Source organism: Solanum stenotomum, chromosome 9 (assembly GCF_019186545.1).
Source record: "Solanum stenotomum isolate F172 chromosome 9, ASM1918654v1, whole genome shotgun sequence".
NCBI classification, from domain to species: Eukaryota; Viridiplantae; Streptophyta; class Magnoliopsida; order Solanales; family Solanaceae; genus Solanum; species Solanum stenotomum.
This window is the reverse complement of record NC_064290.1, coordinates 9,209,933-9,230,776: the sequence shown is the minus strand read 5'-3', so window position 1 is coordinate 9,230,776 and position 20,844 is coordinate 9,209,933. Positions and strand designations below refer to the sequence as shown.

General features: G+C 32.0%; 3 protein-coding genes across 4 annotated transcripts in view; 2 read left to right on the top strand and 1 right to left on the bottom strand.

Moving 5' to 3' along the window:
• The window catches only part of LOC125877105 (glucan endo-1,3-beta-glucosidase 12), a 343,740-nt gene that overhangs the window by 24,107 nt on the left and 298,789 nt on the right, over nucleotides 1-20,844 (top strand). The window lies entirely within an intron of this gene.
• Nucleotides 11,300-12,179, top strand: LOC125877124 (uncharacterized). Its single transcript, XM_049558447.1, has 2 exons — nucleotides 11,300-11,425; nucleotides 11,511-12,179. The coding sequence occupies exon 2, from the start codon at nucleotides 11,523-11,525 to the stop codon at nucleotides 12,057-12,059; it is 537 nt and encodes a 178-aa protein (XP_049414404.1). The 5' UTR covers nucleotides 11,300-11,425; nucleotides 11,511-11,522; the 3' UTR covers nucleotides 12,060-12,179.
• LOC125877117 (protein-tyrosine-phosphatase IBR5-like) lies at nucleotides 12,094-19,505 on the bottom strand. Its single transcript, XM_049558439.1, has 5 exons — nucleotides 18,993-19,505; nucleotides 14,555-14,654; nucleotides 13,092-13,149; nucleotides 12,703-12,809; nucleotides 12,094-12,529 (listed from the first exon to the last, which is right to left on the bottom strand). Exons 1-5 carry the CDS (start codon nucleotides 19,230-19,232, stop codon nucleotides 12,237-12,239), a joined length of 798 nt encoding a protein of 265 aa, XP_049414396.1. The 5' UTR covers nucleotides 19,233-19,505; the 3' UTR covers nucleotides 12,094-12,236.

Below are 20,844 nucleotides of genomic sequence, written 5' to 3'. Positions count from 1 at the left end.
ACCTTAGTTCAACAAATAAAGTATGCACAAATTAAAGTCCTTTTATTTCTATCATATGAAAAAAAAAAAGAAAAAAAAGAGGTAATAAAAATCGAACTCACATTTATTATAAGAAAAAAAAATTCCATGGATCGTCATTTCAATTATTAAAAGAAAAATCTACCAACATATTTGTAGTCTGGATTTTATTTATTTTGTTAACTATTTTTTCCCTTCTATTATTTGTACAGTATAGAAGCCCGTGAAGGGTTCCCCCAATTATCTTTAAACTAGTAAGTCAACATCAATTAGGAAATAGTTTTCTTAAAAAATGTGGATTGCAATTCTATCACAGGTAGAATCTTCTAGTTATAATCTTTTACAAGTATGCAGAATTCCAACAGGTGCACTAAGCTATTTCGAATTTGCAAAAATGTATTAGCGAATTTTCACTAACAACAACAACAACATACCCAGTGAAATCCCACTATGTGGGGTCTGGGGAGGGTAGAGTGTACGCAGACCTTGCCACTACCTCGTGGAGGTAGAGAGGCTATTTCCGAAAGACCCTCAGCTCAAGTACACCAAGACCAAGTTAAAGGCGAGGAAAACAGTGCATACAACATACCATCCAATAAGAAAGATAGTATTCAGTCAACTGAACTATTAAAATTTTTACATTAAAATTTATAGTTACGGAGTTTGTTAAGTAAATGAATTTATTTTTTAAAAAAAGGAAAAAAATATATAGTACGACAAACATGTGCTATATATGTATTTACTATATACAATCATAGTCTAAAGAATTACATTACATAACTATATTAAAAATTTTATAGAAAATCTCTCCTCTCTCAAACTCTTGCTCGCCTCTCGCCTCTCCTCTTTCCCTTTCTCATCCTCTCCCTCTTTATATCTCTTCCTGAAATGATCAAATGTAATAAGCAACAGAGGAACGAAGAGGGAGGGATGGGATATTACTGGAGACCTCTTTTCTTTCTTTTCTCCTCTTCGATTTCATACTCATATTCTCCGTGTGTCTGAATGAAGGAGATATACAATATTGTACCAATTGTATTCTAATAGAGTATATAACATATGATACAAATGTATAACAAGGACAAAATACAATTGAATACATTAATACAAAACTCTAGTCAATTGCAGTTACACTAAAATAGATTGATAAAAAGTGAATGTGCAAGGAACATATCCACTTGATACATTTGTACTCACTGATATAAGTTGATACAATTATATTCATTGACACAAATCAATTATATCAATTGTATTCCTGATACAATCTAATACACAAATAAGAGAGGTGTTCATCCTCTCTTTAGCCTCTTTCCTCCCTCTCTCGATATCTCACTCCTCTTTCCTTCTTCTAACAAGTGAATATGAATCATTATAAAACAAATTATAACTATGGATCTCTAATCAAGCCCAAACTATAGTCATTTTTTAAAAGTTTCTAAAAAAAAACGTATACAAATCGAACTTCTGAAAACTATTGTAGTTGAGACTCCAAAACGTTATGCTGAAATACTAAATTTATACAAGTCGAACTTCAAATTAAAATCTAGAATAATTATGAACTTAACATTTCGTTCAATTAATTTATAAATATGTACATAATATATGAGTTATATATACTTTATACAAAATACACATACACTATATATATATATATATATATATATATATATATATATATATATATATATATATATGCTATACATATGCTATACAAATTATAAAATATACATATAATATACAAATAATAACAAGTTATGTCGAATTTTTAAAATTATTCTTAAAATGCTAATTATATTTTTAAAAAAACAGTCTTAAAAGTAGATATAATGCGAAAATCACCCTTCAGATTCAATAGAAAAAAATGTGGTCGAATTTGGTACTTAGCTTGGGCTGTGAGAAGTGTAGTAGTAAACTGCATTGGGCCTAGTCCAATATTCGGCCTAACCCAAATAGGATATATGCAAAATAAAGAACATTATTATAGATGCAAATTAATTTGAAAATATGACCTGGTTATCATTTTTGTAGATACTTTTTTTAATATAGATGCAAATTAATAAATATTACAATCTAATAATATTTTTAAAAAATGAAACTCTCCTATTCTTCGTTCTTCTTTATTTTTTGTATGGAATTGATATTGTATTGTTATAGTAGAATGAACAGTGGTTATAGTGTTTGTTTGATGGTGAAATAAATATATCTCTAGTGCATATATACTGTTTTTCTTAAGTATGTATGGTGTATATTATTATATATCTTATGTATCACATTATACACACAAGTCATATACTTAGACTTAAAAGTACATGCAACGATATACATGTGTGTATATCATAGTATGTTATACATATATCAATTGCATCAATTAATAATATACCCATGACATACAAATACGTACAAGTGTACATGGAGAGAAGTCGTGGAAGAAAACTCCAACGAAAAAGAAACTTGATTACCTCAACATATGTCGCACTGCTCAATCTAAATTAATCATCAAGGTATGATGACGGCAAATATCAAATGTTATAGTGAACAAGTAAAAATGAGTGGATGGATCGAGGGAGTTATAGTTTGTCCAAAATGCTCAGAAAATCCTCTTCCTTCCCATAAATATTATCCAGGACTTAACTGGTCAAATTTGCTAGAAACAAATAAGTATAACACCTCATGAGGTCCAACACAAAATTGAAACATTTTCATTCTTCTTTTGTAGAATTTTGTGAAGGAAATAATATTTGGTGGATAAAATAACCTCTATATTTTGACGTGTAAATTTCATATATGACATATATTATAGTACTATTTTCAAGTTATAGCAATAGATTTAGACTTTTAAGCTATAGCATTAAAAATTTCAGGTTATAACAAATTCACAAAAAAAAAGATATGTTTTTATTAATTGGAAAAAACTTAAAAAATAAATAAAAAGATAAACAAAAATTAAAAAAAAAAAAAACAGAATTAGAAATAATAAAGTAAAAAACTGAAATTGTGGCCTGTAATTTAATTTGAACTTATTGTAGATAATTAATGATTAGCATGAAATAAAGGATTCAAACAAATTAACAATATTTTTTATCCTTAATTCACTCAAAATCAGTTAAAATAAAATAAAAAATCAGATTATAGCCTTTTTTTCTCCAACGTTTCTCTCTCTTAATTCTTCAGCCTAAAAAATTAGCAGAATCGAGTAATTGAAGGTTTTTTCATTGAAAAAAAATTATTTTATTGAGACTGACAATTACGTATCAATTCTAATTAAACATGGTGGAAGATGGGATCCTTCGGGTTAGTATTTATTATTGTTTAGTGTTTGTTTTTAAATTATATTGAAATGAAAAAAAAATTATTAAACTGTAAATCGTCTCTATGTTTAAGATGATATCATTACTTGTTAACTGTTGTGAAATGTATAATATTAGTGATTTTCTGTTTTTGTGTATTTTGTTTTTCTTAAAGTATAAAGTAATTGTATATTTATGAATGAATTTAATAGAATTATTGGGAAGAAATTTGTAAGAAAATGTGTTTCGTAAGTTGTAAAAAAGTTATTTGAATTTTTGACGAATTGTATAACAAGTGTTTTAAGTTGGTATTAAATTATAAATTTTAGTGTGTTATATTAGATGTTGTCATTTCTGAAGTAATTAGTGAGTTAGAAATGAATTATTTGGTACGATAAGATATAAATATTTGTAATGTATGATTATTTGTTGTATGAAATGTGTATTAAGTGAGTTTGAAAGTTGTTATGAAATAAGCTGTCTTAATGATATATATATGTCTGAAATGTATATTAAGAAAGTATGAAATTTGTATGAAAGCGTGTTCAGTAATCTGAAAAAAAAAAAGTTATTTGAAATTTTGATGAATTGTATGATAAGTGTTTTAAGGTTGTATTAATTTTGAAATTTTATTGTTGACATTTTTGTATAAATTTGTGTGACATTAATGAAGTATTTTCGTTAAAAAAATGTACATATTTGTTGTATGAAAGTTGTATTAAAATAGTATGAAAGTGTTTGGATGTACTATTTGAATGATATTTGTATGAATGTTTTTTGATTGAATATAAAAATTATTTTGTAATGTTCTGTCTGTCTGAATGATATTTGTATTTCGAATTGTTTGTTTATAATGTGAGACTAATTTGTATTTTTTTTAATGAAACAGGAAATTATGTCGATTTTCAAATGGAGGGGGTTATATACGATTTTTCTAGTCTTTATCATTCAGTTATCATACAAAATGCATATTGTTATAAATTTAGTGCTTGGAACAATTTTTAGTAACAACTATATGAATTTTGTGTACTTAATGAATGGATCGTGTATAAATTAAGACAAATGTGACAGCTTGCATATCGTTAATGATAAAATTTGTTTCATATTAAAGATATTGTATATATTCGTGACTAATTTAAGTTGTTGTCGGACATAAATAAATCATATTTAATTCAAACGAAAATAAGACAAAATACAACTATAAAAATTATACCATGACTAACTACAAATATCCAACATTTAATATTGAAGTCATAGAGTATTTCATATACGTTTTATCCATTCGTTATACAAATTAAAAAAACAGTGCTACTTTAAAAAATAGTGTATCAGAATTGTATGAAGTCTGTTTATTGTTTTTGTCCTGAACTTATAATATCCAAATATTATAGGTTAGTGCATGCCAGTCACCATGTGTATAATTAAAAACACAGTGTTCCAATTTTTAAAACATTCAAAAGAGAATCAAAAGGTGCAATCAACTATTTTGATAACATATTGTAGTATATATCATCAAATACTTAAACAAAAAAGAATCATCCAAAAGTTAAAACAAAAAAAATTATCCAAAAGTTAAAAAATAATAATATGTAATTCTTAAAAAGTAGAAGGTGCAATCAACTATTTCAACTTTCTAGTCGGTGGTATTGTTGTGGGCTAATTGGTGGTATCCGGAACATGTTTTTTTGCTATCCGAGGTCCACCAAATTTGCTAGTAACCGTACCAGTAACTTCACTTTCGCTGATCGCGCCATCTTCATTCTTTATTTTTTCCATAATGCCACAGGATTATTGAAATCTCTCTTGCCCAAAAAAAGTCAAAAGATCACCAAACACATTCATGTTGGTACATGAAAATCAGTGTGTGTGTCTCTTCCTTTCCTATAAAATAAAATTGTGTATACTACATTAAAAGATACTTCATATACATATTATTCAGTTTCATACATAAATATCATTTTCATACACATATTATTCAGTTACAATACACAAATCATACATAACTTAATAGTATCACATTTCATACACACTTCAGCCACATAGAATTCAATTTTCATTTCAGCAGTAACCATAGTTCACATTTCACACACACTTCATATACAGTATGTATAAAGAAATGACATAAATTATATTCACATTTCACACACACAACATACACATATTATTCACACATTGTACACAATTTTCTTTTCAGCAATAACCATAGTTCACATTTCACACACATTTCATACACAATATTTATAAAAAATATGACATACATTATAATCACATTTCACACACACTGCATACACATATTATTCACACACACACTGTAACACCCCAACTTTTCAAAACGTCTAAATTAACTTGTATCTTCGTGGAAAGACAAGGAGGGTGAATAATAAATTAAAAATGATGTGTTATGTGATATTTTAAGTGTTCAAGTGTTGTATCTCAAGTTTGGAAGTTAGATAAGTGGCAAAATAAAAGTTGGCGAAAGTTACCGTAAATTCCTTTTTAAAGATTTATCTGAAATTTGAGTCAAATGTCTTGGACGTTTTCTCCCAATTTATTAAGAGTTGTGGTCCCCGCAAGCTATGAAATCAAAGGTCTACGAGTCTAGTTTCCAACGCATCAAACCGTTCATTCATACGACTTTAGAATAGAGAGATATTCGTATTTTCGTGGGACTGTGCAAGCAGGCACGTGAGGTGGGGACCTAAGTCAGTGGAATGTTACATATATCTTCTCCTTCGACATTTTTCTTCATTTTTAAGCTAAAAACCAGAGAAATTATAGAAACCCATTTCTAGGATCAAGTGAAGTATAGATTTTCTCGACTTAAGTCCTTGACGAAATGCATTGGGCTCATCATCGTGTTATAATTTGTTTTATCGATTGCGTAGCATATCACACTTTAGTGTTGGGACAGCAGGGGTTTGAATATATTTGAAGGTTTTGAGGTGAATTACGAACCTAAGATCGAGGTAAGACCCTTCTTTCATCGACTTTAGCTTTTATAAGCAGCAAATAGCAATTTGCGACGGAAATACATATATTTTATCGTATTGTCATGATATCTTTTATTTTGTGTGTTGATTATGGTCCTACCTTGTTGTAGTATCGAGAGAGTTATGAGTTAAAGTCTTAAGGCCACGTGAATTTAGCGAAAAAGGTATGTTAAGGCTATTCTCTTCCTATGGAATGTTTCTTTAAAGCTTAGGAGCAATGTAATTGAGTTGTTATGGTTGTTATACTTGTAGCCATTATTGTTGATTGTTGGCTGCTCGAGTGCGTATAATCCTCTCTTATCGGGATTCTTATTCAGTAGTAACATTCGTATGTTGGACACGACTTAGAGGCTATTTGTATAGGTTGCCTATAACTAAATTGCTCACTTTTAGCTGTTGGATTGTTATTGTTGCCTTTGGGCTATTGTGGTTAGCTGCAGGAATGTGATCTATGCCTAGCAGGGTTATGTTCTGCCTACAGGGCTATATGGATGCCTAAAAGGGCTATGACTTGCCTACAGGGCTATATTGATGCCTAGAAGGGTTATGAGTTGCCTATAGGGATATATATTGACGCCTAAGAAGGTTATGTGCTTCCTACAAGGCCATGTTGTTGCCTAAGAGGGCTATGAGTTGTCTATAAGCTATGTTGATGCCTAAGAGGTCTATGTGACTACCTGCGGGGCTAGGGGACTACCGATAGGGGTATACAAGCTGATTGGCACCTTCCGAGGTGGTCTTGTGTGCTGTTTGTACCTACCGAGCTTATGGGGGCTTGGTTAGGTTATTATTTTATTATTTTTGATAAATTTATATTAGAAGCAGGTCAGTACAATTATCTTATCCTTAATTTATTTATCAGATTATTCCAGTATATCAGGATACCTCATCATAGTCTATTGCCTTTCATACTCTGTACATTATTTTGTACTGACGCCCCATTGCCTTGGGGCGCTGCATTCATGCATGCAGGTCCTGACAGACGACCGAGTAGACCTCCTTATTAGCAGGATTGACTTTTATCCGATTGGTCAGCCCCTTTTCTCCGGAGCTGCCAGAGTTGGGAGGTTTGTTACCTTTTGTTGTATATATTCTCATGGGTAGGGTGGGACCTGGCCCACCAATCTTTACTACTCTTAGAGGCTTGCAGACTAGTGTATAGGGTTTATAGCTACATTATGGCCATACTGGCCTATGTTGTTGGTTTGCTGAATCTTGTGAGCTGTTTGATGTATTGTATTGATATTTACCTGTTTTTAGTTTTGGTATAGATATCATGGTGGCCTCGACGGCCCAATCAGGACTTCTGTGCTAGTTGGCTATTTATTTATATGATTTTCTGGGAGTAGCTGTTTCCTTTATAGATCAGTTGACAGGGGCCTTGTCGGCCGAGGGCTTAATTTTAAGCCAAGATATACTTATTTGTTTTCTTGACTGTTTGTGGCTGCCATGCGCTACTAGCAAATGGTTCAGCAGGGTCAGCTCGAGCCTGAGTTCTGGCATTAGGAGCCAGTTGCGCCCTTGAATCTGGGGCGTGACACACACACTCCATACATATATTATTCACACACTCCATACATCTATTATTCACACACACTCCATACACTTATTATTCAAAAAATTCCAGGAGTACCTATACAATACAGAGTAGTTAAATAAGATCATAAAATTTGAAAACAAAATTAATAATTCATATGCATATCAATGTTGTATCATAATTCATACAATATACATCATTTAAAATTTATAATCAAATGCATAAATATTTTATTCAGATTTGGAACAAATTTCAGAAAAAGAAAAATTTAAAAACAACAATAATAATAATGTGATATAAAAAAATAACTATTTTGAGTAATGTGAAAAATAAATTAAATAAATTACTTACCTTAACCACTTTTTTGGGCTTTTTGAATTTTGGTAATTCCGATTCATCCTTTTTTGTTTTTCTTCTTGTATAAAGTTTTGATGTTTCAGTGACTTCAACCTTTGTTGCTTTTTTTGTTTTCTTCTTTTTTGTTTGACCAATAAAATTCGAATATGAGTCGGAATCAGACTTTAGAGGGGTTTCAACAAGTTTTTTCCCCTTCCTCTTCTTCCCCCTTTGATTTGTCGTAGTCACACTTTAGTTTGTTTCATTATTTTTATCTTTTTGATTCTTCGAACGAGATGGACCACTGGTGGCCGGAATTTGAACAATTTTAGATGGGGTGTTTGAGATAATATATTAAACGATGGAGCATGAGCATCATCAGTTGAAATTCCGTCAAATATGGGGCTCTTTCGTGGAGTTTCAATTTGTTTCTTAGACATGATGATGAATAATCGTGGGTAAGATGGGTAATCGGTTTTGATGTTGGACTAGATGAGAAAGAATGGAGAAAGTTTGATAGTGGGTTGTGGGTTGAGTCGTGTGGGAGTGAAGAAATGTGTGGGGTGGTGGTGTGATCGATGATTGGGGATGGTAACAGTAAACAAGGAAAGGAAATCCCTAAAATTGGGTAACTGAAAATTTTAGTTTTTTAAAAAAGGAAGTAAAATCAAATTAATTATCTATTATTAATTAATAATAAAAAACTATAAATAGATTAATAATTTATTAAATAAATATAATTTAGTTTTAAAATAAAATAAAATTTAACTGATATGTCATAGCCCGTAAATAATTTGTTATATGCAAGAAATTTTTAAAAGTAGGTTTAAAACCCGTAATATTTACTCTTAAATGTGTATATGGGGTGATTTTTCCTATTTTGACGCAAGTACCTTAATTTATGTGTTTTCTTAATCGTGAGGCGAGTTTTCTAAAAAAACTATAACTTAATATCATGTGAAACAATAATTAATTTCTCGAATGATCACTTTCTCTATTAAAAAAAAATTGAAATCAAGAAGAGTAATAATTTTCTAAGATAATAATTACAATATTAGTTAAGCGATCATTTGAGAACAAGTAAAACAATGACCTATATTAAGCTCATAAGACATAAATCTTGGACACTTGAAATCATATCATAATATTTCTATAATTATTGCTACGCTTTAATTTCAAATAAGTCGTATATTTTAATCGGTGATCGCCCCGATGCATTTTTACTACTCTCTCCTAAAAATGCCTTTTAAAAACACTATTTTCGACTCGTATTATGTGCTATTAGAAAGCAAGAGGAAGGACTAAGGAGCTGTAAATGCAAAATTTTAAGTAGAAATTATATTTTTCAAAATAGTAAAGCATTCAACGAAGTCAGAAATGACAGAAAGCTTTTTTAAACTTTGTATAATAATGCCTTAGAAAAGTGATTACACGACAATGAATATACAGACAGACCAACCTCAATTATCGGTTCATTTTTATTTTGCTTTTTATCTTATAATATATGATTCAATAAATTTAACTTTTATTTTAATTAAAATGTGCATTTTTTTATCCCAACATGTGAGAAATATAATCATATTTAATGATTTTAAAAATCATATTACTCACATTTATGAAAAACAATACAAACTCAACATAATACATAATTGTTAAGTTTATGAAAGTTTCCTTTATGAAATTACAAGCAAAAAAGATCAAAAGTACACATTTCAATTGAATTTAAGATTAAAAGTGCTTAATCAGATTTCAATGAGGGGCCAGAATCTCCCTAGCTCCTTCCAAAGAAAAATGTTTTGGTGGGTAAACCATTATATTCATGCATCATTCAAAAAAATCGAACTTTAAAAAAACATAATATAGATAATTTGTTCTAATATAATTTTACGATAGGCTTTGTATTGGTTTAATAATTAAATCGAACTCAAACTCTATTAAATGAACTAAAAAAACTTTCAGAAGGTGAGAATTTTGAACAATGATTAGACCAGATTAATATAAGGTTGGACTTTTAATAAAGTGTTATACCCTGGGGTCCCTTATGTTTGTTTGATTTTCAAATCAGTCTGAAAATTGAGCCTTTGCATAATGACAAAAAAACTTTTGATTAAGGAATTTAATTATTAAGGGACCTCTAAATTCTTTATCGAATTTAAATCTTAATCATAATCATCATGCTTCTTATTGCACATGCTTAATTATCTCAATTTTATTTTCCTCCCTTTTGCAGCTTTTTCTTTCTGGAATGGATTCACAAATCACAAAGAAAATTTCCACATTTTGTTTTTATTGAAAGAGAGCATAAAAATGACCTTTTTTTTTTTATTGATGACATTTTAAACTAAATTTGAATTTCGCATCACAAAGTTTCATATTGTAGAATAAGAACGCTTCCTATTAACCAAAGCCACTCCCTATCTCGTGCTAACTAAACATAAACAATGAGTAGCATATCTTTATTCTGTATTTTCGAATATTCACATTTTTACATCTTGAAAATCAAACTATATGGTGTTTAATCGACATTTTAAAATAATATTTACCATATTCGAAATATTACAATCTATAATATTTTGCTCAGTTTAAAAAATAAAAAAGATAACCTATCATTTTATACCTATTTTACTTTATTATTAACTATATTAATTATTTCTTATTCATATAAATTATATGACTTATAATAATCAATAGTGAAAAATTGATTATAGATGATTTTAGAAGAGGTAGAGATATATCAAAAAAAATATATTATGGGAAGCCATTAAATAGATCATGATACGAATTTAACTTATCAAAAACATGATCTTAATTCTTAGATATGAGGCTATGATAATTACGAATTGGACTAACAGGTTAGTAGATAGTTGAGAATAATCTTATTTATCCTTCCATACTAATAGTTACTTTGTGGGATTACATTAAATACGATATTATTGTAAAAATGATAGATTCAGTTTTAGGCAGTTAGTTATATGGTGTAAATAAGTGAAAAAGGTCACCCACCCCCGACAGTCCACATTCTGTTTCACTTTTACCAATTTCAGAAAAATTCAGTCATGAGCTGTAACTAAAATTTTGAACATATAAGCATCCCTTCTTTTTTTAACTTCTTCCCACCTCTTTACATCATAATAATCTCTAATTTCTCTCTCTTTTCTCTCTCTCTCTCTCACACACACACGCAAACCAACAAGAAGAAGAAAATTCCATTCCGGAATCCAAAACAATCAATGTGATCATCTTTTGGACTGTTATAAGTAAGAATTTCACTACCTTTTATCATCTTCCTTCATGGATTTTTCTTGTGCAATAATCAGAGAGAAATACCTTACGAATTTGTAGGAAGTTAGAAAAATGGACGGAGAAGATAGGCCGAGGACGATGTGGAGAAACTTGAAGCAACGGTTAGGATTCACCGGACTGGTTTGCTGTGGATCCTCTTGGAACTTGAGAGTATCAGACGTGACGATGAGAGGAGAAGAAGAAGAAGAAGAAGAGGCCCAACAATTTGAAGCCCAATTATTCGGTGAAGAAGAGCCCATAATCGGGGACCATCAAGGGAACGTGAACCTCGCTACAGCGTTGGCAGCGGAACGTCAGTACCGGAGCGTGAATGCCACGGCGGAATTGAAGACGTTGATGAGATTGTTTGAGGAAACGGACGGCAGAGATGAGAAGAACAAGAAGAAGAGTCTGAAATGGTACATTAAAGAAGAAGGAAGAGGAGGAATTGATGAAATGTGCTGCGTGTGCATGGAGAGAAATAAAGGCGCAGCGTTTATCCCCTGTGGACATACATATTGTAGGGTTTGTTCAAGAGAATTGTGGATGAAGAGAGGCTCTTGCCCTCTTTGTAATTGTTCCATTGATGAGATTCTCAATATTTTCTAAGATCACATGAATTTTTTTCGCTTTTTTCATCAACTCCATAAAATTTTGTAGTTACATTAACTGTACTGACATTTCATACTTTAAAACAAGTCATGAAGAACTCAGTCAAGTGATTTGTGTAGCTTTCTAAACATCATTCAAGTTGAGGATTCCACAATGGCAGATAGTATTACTGGTTTAATCCATATTACTATTTGGATTTTGGTTTGAATTCAAATGGATATCTGAGGCATGAGCAGCAGCTCCAAAGGTGAATTCCTGGGGAGGAACGCCAATATCAGGACGAGCGAAAATTGATGTAGCACCAGAAAAGTTGAAGGCTGGAATTTGAACGGAATCACTAGGCTTTGGGTAGTTAAAGCTCAAGGATGGCAGCACAGGAGAAGAGAAGACTGGCATGCCAAATGCAGCCTGGTTCTCCAGTGACCCGAAGATCTTCTGTTCATACTCTTGTAGTTGATGGTAAACCCCTGCATTACCAAAAAACACGAAAAAAGGTCTCTCATTGATATATAGGGCTCTAATAACAAAAACAAAATCTAGATCATTGCCTGTGACACCAGCATATCCGAGCAGACGTATCATAACTTTTCAGATTAATAAAAGGTAAAATGAAGAAATGCTTATAAGGGTATAACTAAACCTTGATTAACGTCGACATAAGGCCTCCGATCTTTCACCCACTGATAGCTCTGTGCAAGTTTCCACCCTCTACTTTTCATCAGGTAAGCAATTACAATGGCAGGTGACCTGTCAAAAATGCACAATTTAAGTTCTAATAATAGTTACTTCCGTAAGCACAATCAATTGAAAGCAATTCAATGGAATAGTTTACTGCATTTTTCATTCTCAATCAACAAATCTAGGTGTTTCGATAAACACACTTTGACCGTACACCATTATATTTCAGGGAAACCCGAGGAAAGAACAAAGAGAACAGAGGAAAGGATGCAACACCAAACCAAAAAGAAAAAAAAAAACAGAAAATCATGAAAACTTATGCATGCAAAATTCACAAATCAAACTCCAAACCTGCTTTTTCCTGACATGCAATGTACAAGAACACGAGCCCTATCCTTTTCACATTGTTCTGCAGAAGAAAAGTAACATCAGCATCACTTTAGCAGCAAAGCATAAGCAAAAAAGATACAAAGATGGCTCTAAAATAAAGTTGAAGCCATAAACATGATAGTTTCAACTATAGCAGTCGAATTGCATGATATCATATTTTAGCACGAATACTATACTTTCCGACTCAACAGTTGTAGATTGTAGAGAAAGTTCAAGTTAAATCGTCAAGTGCTGTCAAGTTTAAATACATATCCAAGACACGACCAGAGCATTTGGAAAAGGAAAAGAGTGCAAGCTTCGTTTCCTACTTTACCCCAGAAGTTCAAAACAACAGCCTGTTGGAGACAAATCTATACACAAGAATCCTGTAGAAGACTCAACGTTCAACTGGAAAAAGCTATAATTGAAGATGGGTAAAAGAATGAAGTACTCGATTCTTTGAAGAGCTTGCAGTCGAAGTCCAGGTAGCTAAATTCATAAGAGAAGCTTAACACAGTAGCTTGTCCTTCACAGACAGGGATCGTTGGCAAACAGCCAGAGGGCAGAAGTAAAACACATACAATAAAACTCTCTATACAAGCATGTCAACTCGGAGGATGGATGCCTTGTCACGTGGAAAATACAATGCTAAAGCTTCAAAGTTTGGAACTAGGTGATTATTAGGAAGAGGAACAAGGGAGATAATCAAGCATATCATGACTTAATAAATTGATCAGAAGTTAACTTACAAGGGAGAAACTTCAATGAAAGAGTTAAACTCATCTGAGATCAAAAGGCTGATAATATTTACAGCTGAAATAATGCATGTTGTTTTATGAAAATATCTATGATGTTTACACAATGTGAATGGAATTCATAATGCAGATGTTTAACTGATAGGTATTGCGAAATATAAGGGTTTCTAATTATGTTTTCGGGTTTTGCAGAGGTTTTCTACAATGTTCTTTTTTTTTTTTGGGAAGAATCACCTAGTGTTTTTTTGTCTCCGCTGAGTCTTGAACCTGAGACCTCAGGGTTCTTAACCACTTCATTGACCACTAGACCACACCTTTGGGTGCTTTCTACAATGGTCTTTTGATAAGTAAACATTTGTATTCTTAATGATAATACCCCAGAAATAACTACATGCTAGTACCTTTAGAAAAGTCATTCAACCACAAATTATTTGTTAGGAAACTTAAAAAGAGAAATTCAAAAGATATTGCCAGAACTTCTTTAAAAAGATGCTCAAAACCCATTTTATTTGGTGTTAGTAACTTTACGTGTTTAAAATCCTATTGTTCCTTGATATCCCACAGAGCCAAGAATCTAAAAAAGAAATTATCTGAACTCCTATGTCAGACTAAAATACTCTTAAACCTGTAAAGTAAAAAATTGTCAAAAATAAGCTTAGACATACTAAATTCACAAGTAATGACACTCACCTAAGAATTGGATAGCATCGTCAAATTGCAAATCTTGCTCATCCTCAAGGCAGTGATAAGTAAAAGAGTTTTTATATAGATTTTGGCAAGCAGGTACAGTCTGCACAGAGAAAAAGTAAATGTGGATGAGAACTTGGTTCCATAATATTGACAGTAATAGGGATGATCTATAGAGGTTGCAAAAGTTGTCTCATGCATAACTTCTGAAGCACTAAAATGAAAATTGAAATGGCGTAGCAAGAGAAACATCAGCATGTTTTAGCAAAGCCTGAGTGCCAGATATAGTTTAGTTCACTTCAGATAGTAAAATATTATCAAGATTAAATTGCATCAATTAAAAAATTGCAGAGAAACAGCCCAGTGTACTTGAAAAGAGCAGGAAAATGAACAAGCTATGTGGAACTGTTTGCCACTCTCTTACCCTCTAAATCGAGTTATGCACCAGTAAAAGTTAAAAGACCTTAAGTCCAGCTTGATTGAAAAGGTGACAAACAAACCTCACCAGGTTCTTTCTGTTAGTGAGGATAATTACTCCACAGCTCATATTTATAGGATTCAAAGAATGTTCCTTTAGAGAACTATAAAATCACGACCTCCCTGGTGGTAATTCATGAAAGCTCATGAAGATCCTGATCAATAATGGAAGGCCATAAACAAAAACATACAACAACAGGCGACCACTCAAGCTAAAAATGAAAAAGGTTCTCCTCCTTTTCTTAGTGACTAACATCTTATTCAAGATCTCCTTCATAACCTAATGGCAGATATACATCAGAAAAAGGAAAACTAACCTTTCCCTTCTGGACAAGAGACTAATTAACTAGACAATGAGAAAGCATCCAAGAGAGGAAACGGCCCATATAAATCAAGTAGAGTAGGGGATCCATAATTATGTCCACGAAACCCCGGAAAGGACCACTAATCAAATTAACATTCAGCCAATCCAGATTCACCGAATGATGTGTACTACACTTTATGCAATCCGTCCCTCTAACTACAATGATTGATATTAGTTCCATTCTGTTTAGCTCTCTTGTCAGTTCCTTTTCTTTCTCTTCTTTCTGAGAAATTCCCCAAGGCTTCAGATTGTGTACATAACTCCTACTGTCTTAGGCAATATCGTCATCCAATGAGCTATAATCTTTTGCCTTCCTACAAACAATAGATCATGCAATGATACCACTCATACACATCACAGTTGTAGTTTTTTGCATGCATCATCATACATGAACCAGACTATCATATCCAAACTGCAGCATGTGTTCTCCTCAAAGCTTCCTATCAATCTTATTTGGACTATTCCCACTAAAGTTGGCTTAGCACTTAAACTGTGGATTTGGGAATATATAAACTACAAGAGAATGTACTACAGAGCTTCACCAGAAAAAGAAAATGTATTACAGATTGCTATTGACGAAATGGCAAGTACAAAATCCCAAAAAGAAACCCATTGGAGTTCAGAATTGAAAACAATAAACCTCACCAGGCTTATTAAATAAAATGAGATAATGTCCATGTCGGTTCCTGTCTGAAAGGGGAAAGTTCAATTCCAAACACCAACCAATCTTCCATGGTCCAAGCATATGAATTTGACGTATAATAAGTTGTTTGTGATCTCATATTTACATTCTTCTCTTTTTGGCCATATGACAAATATGAGCATTCTAAGATGACATTAGAGACATACTGTATAGCCTAGCTTCCTACAGGGAACTTCCCTTTAACACTCTGTTTGGATCATTGTTACCCATTGTTTTATAATGTATTGTATTGTATTCTATTCTATTGTACTGTACTGTATGGTAGATATAATGTTTGGCTAGACTGTATTATTTGTTGTTGTTTAATAACATTTTTACTGTTTGGTTTGACTGTATCGTACTGTATTGTAATTTATAAATTTACTAAAATATCCTTAATTATTCTAGGGTAGGAGGTTTGACTAGAATTAATAATATATGGTAAAGGGTAAAAAGGTATTATGAAATATTATGCCATGATATAATTGAAAAAAGAAATTAAGTAACAATGGGAACACACCAAATCGGTTGTTCCATAAAATTGGGGTTTTCATTGTTACGTAACGACAAAATTTAACAATACAATACAATACATTTTAAGTAACAATCAAAACAAACAGTGTAGGTATGGTAACGATACAATACAATACAATGGGTAACAATGATCCAAATAGAGTGTAAATGGCACTACATGCTTTACAAACTAAATTAATGCGCACACCACAAAGGATTGGTTAAGCAGATCTATCTTCAGTTGATAGGGACTGTCCTGGAATGAGATGGAAGGGTCTTATGTTCAATAATGCAGCCCGACCAAAAGTCTGGCTGCAGTTGCAAGGAAGATTGATGACAGTTGACAGGTTAGCTTCTTGAGGAATGAATGTGGATCACCAATGCAGGTTATGTGCTGTAGCAAATGAATCCAGCGACCACTTATTTGTTCACTAGCTGTATTCACAATAGCTACAGGAAAGATTATTACAATGGATTCATCTTCAGGTTTTCTTTGCCACAGACTCGAAACATCACCTCAATGGGATAATAATGAGGACCAAGGGGAAAACAGAGTGCTCAACTTATCAGAATGGTCTATACAGAGTTTGTTCACTCCATTTGGATCGAGAGGAATTAAAGGATTTTTGAGAAGAAATCAAGGCTTTGGGAATGTTTAGCTAGATAAACAGTTTATGTTTGAAATGTAAGAGCCCCTGTAGTAATGAGGATTATGATTCAAAGCTTTGTGTTCTAGGTTAGGTTCTATTCTTACTTTTCTTTGTACATGAGAATAGCAGATGGAAAAGCAAGCTGCGAAGGCGCTGCTATAGTTTTGTAAATCTTCACGGTTATTAATGAAAATGTCAGATAATTACCAAAAAAATCTCAGTCAAGATCTAATTCTAGTCGTCCATGTCTTTTAAAGGCTAAGATTGAATAGGCATTTTAATAAAACCAAAATCCAAAGACTGGATTTTTATGAGATAGAACATGAATTCATTTCAAATTCTGTTGCAACTTGCAACTAAAAGATGAAAGTAGTAAAAATTCATGACAGAGCGAGACGGGTTGCGAATGACTTCAAGACCCATTGTGAAAAGAGATGCTTGAAAGAATGACACAATCATGCACATGAACACAAGACGGAAGCTTCTAAGTAGGCAGCCATTGTTTATAGTTACATCACTCGAAATATGCTAGAAATCCAACATCAATAAGATATTCGAAATATAGACAAAATTAACTACAACAGTACAGCACAATAACAGTATAAAGAATAGAATAAGATAAACTTAAAACCCTTTGAAATAAATCTATCATCCATTTCCAAGATCGATATCACCCATCATCAAAATAATGGCCTGACCTAGATCTGCGCAGACTCAATTCAGAACCAACACAGACATTCACATTGTATTTGTAGGATGCAGTTGGAGTCACACACTAAATGTATCTTTGAAGATTTGTGTAGGACCATAAAGTTATGCATTAATGTGTTATAACAGAGTACTTATTATCTCTCACCAGTACCAAGTAATTTACAGATTAGTCTACTGGAATGTGAACCTTGCTTGTTTTAAGATACTAACAAATATGACACCAACTCATTTATAAGAAGAGGGTTGAGTTGATTTTTTTCACACAAATATGAGAAGGAAAAGAAACTAGATACTTCTGCGAAAGAAGATTCTTTTTCATTGCTTGCCATAATAGTCGTCTTACCCCTCCCTCATGAACTATTGAAAGCAAGGTAATAAATTTAGCCCCAACTTAAAGCAGAGATTCCCATACAGCTCCAAAGAAATCAGAAGACCTAAGTGCAAAGCTGCTGTACAAACTTGCCATTGATTACGTGGATTTAAGGCATGGCTGTTTAACAAACATCAAGTTTAGATGGTTTCTTGATTCATCAACTACCTTGGGATTGAGATGTTGTTGCTGTTGTTGTATGGTCAATTTTGTGATTTATATTCATTGACACACCTTAGGATTGGAAACTCAGGCCACGTTTTCGCAGATTGTTACTATTATACTACAACAATGAGAATCTTCGACATGCATCATACAAAGGAAGTGAAAGGTACTCACAACAAAATTGTTAAAGAGAAATTGCCTAGTCACAAAATGCACCACCGGACACCAAGTGATTGAATTTGACTATGTAACTATTAGTGAAGTTATCTCAACAAGAGTATCTCCAAGAAATTCAAAAAGACAATGCAACAGATAACAAGCATATCCCCAAATCCCTCAAACACAAGAACAGAACAAGGTCAACTAATTATAATTTCTACCAACAACAACAACAACCAAAAATCATACTTTACAACTTTTGCCTCAAAGATTGAAACTTGTCAACTCTACTCAACAATTCAATTAACTCGAAGAAAGAAACAAAGCAAGGACAAGTAAGAGGGACTCACATTGAGAACACGAGAAATCCCTTGACTCTTAAGAAGCTCAGCTCTAGAAGCATTATCATAGCTTCCCAAAAAAAGAAACTCCGGCAAGATCTCAGAAGGAAAAGCACTGATTTGAATTGGAAAACCCATATCAGAAACAGTAGGCATTCGATGACCACAAACCCCACAAGGCTCCCCTTCTTCGTACTTGTGATAATGCCCACAAATACCACATGGGTTTTCCCTCTCTCTCTTCCTCATGATGAACTAATTCACTATGTCCGCCTCAATCGACAAAACAAGAACGACCCAGAAGAGGAAAAAGGAGAAAATTTTGCCTAGATTTGATCCGATTTGAAGTGACCCTTTAAGGGATAGAAGAAGGAGAAGCGTCAAGAGAGAATTTAAGGCTAAATTTGGTGATTTTATAGCTACCGGTGCTAATAATTTTGGTTTTGGCCGGGGGGATTCTTGAAAATTCGATGGAGTACAAGGTTAGCATAACAATTAGCCAATAGTAGTAGGGAATAGGATAAATTAGTGAGAATTTTAATTCGAGGTTTATTTTATTAGATTTAATTATTTAATATTTAAAATTAATATTAAACATAGTATGAAAAAGAAGTAAAATTCTCATAATTTATAAAAATAGATAAGTAAAATAAATATTTATTTTTAATATAAATGCAAGAGAATGAGTTTGATTTTGGTATTTGAGTTAGATCATGGTGAAGTGTTCATCTAAATCTCTATAAATGGAAAAGTATACATTATTTTTATATATACTTAAATTATTTTGTATGTATATATATAATACTTTCTCCACCTATTTTTAATTTTCATGATTTTTCTTTTTAGAGTGAAACTACAAGAACTTTGATTAACATTTAATGACGTGCTTTCCATCATATTGATGTGCAAAAAATTGTAATTTATCGTACTTTTCGTATATTTTGAATATCTATTTTTTTTTTTGTTTTTAAAATATTGAATTGATGAAATCTAATTTAACTTTGAAAATTAATCAAATTGACGTTTGAAAATCGCAACATGACAATTAAAAATGAACGGGGAGTAAATATTGAATTTTTTTAACTTCTTTATGTTTTGAATTATCTTAGTGACCCCGCCTCTAAAGTCGAGTGCTCAAATTTGAGCTAAGTATATTAAAAAACATAATACATAAATGTGTCTTTTAATTTGACCTTCATTCACATTTGTACTCTTTAATTTTGGGTGTGCACAAGTAGACACTTAAAACTTGTATAAAGTTGAACAAGTAGACACATGAGTTCTATGTGGCATAATACACGTAAGACGCAAATTGTCATATAGAATGTCACGTACGATGTGTGTATTTATTTGTTCAACTTTATACAATTTAAGGTCCGGTTTGGCCATGCGATATGGTATTATGATATGGAATCATGATATGATATCATAATATGAGATTATGAGATGAAATTGAAGTTTTGTTTTGACATGTGGTATGAAATTTTTGTGTTGTATATTTTCTCATAAACATAAGAATCTCATAAGTTGTAAAACAATTAAAATAGCTCCAATTGTTTATTCAATCTTACCAAATAAACAAAAATTTATAAAATCGCATAATAAATTATTATAAAGCTATTTGTTCTCCACTTAAGTAACTGTTTCATCTAACTCTAATTCAATAAAAAAATTGAACATAAATTGTAGTATACTAGTCTTTAATATAATTCTCCCACATAGTACGGACAATTTCGTCACGTCGAACTTGCATTTCTCGATCATGTGACCGAGAAGCCAAACCAACATTGTTACTTTGAGTTGTAATAATTACAAAACGGTAGAAGTAATAAATTAGGCATTGTAGTAAATGAAGAGAACA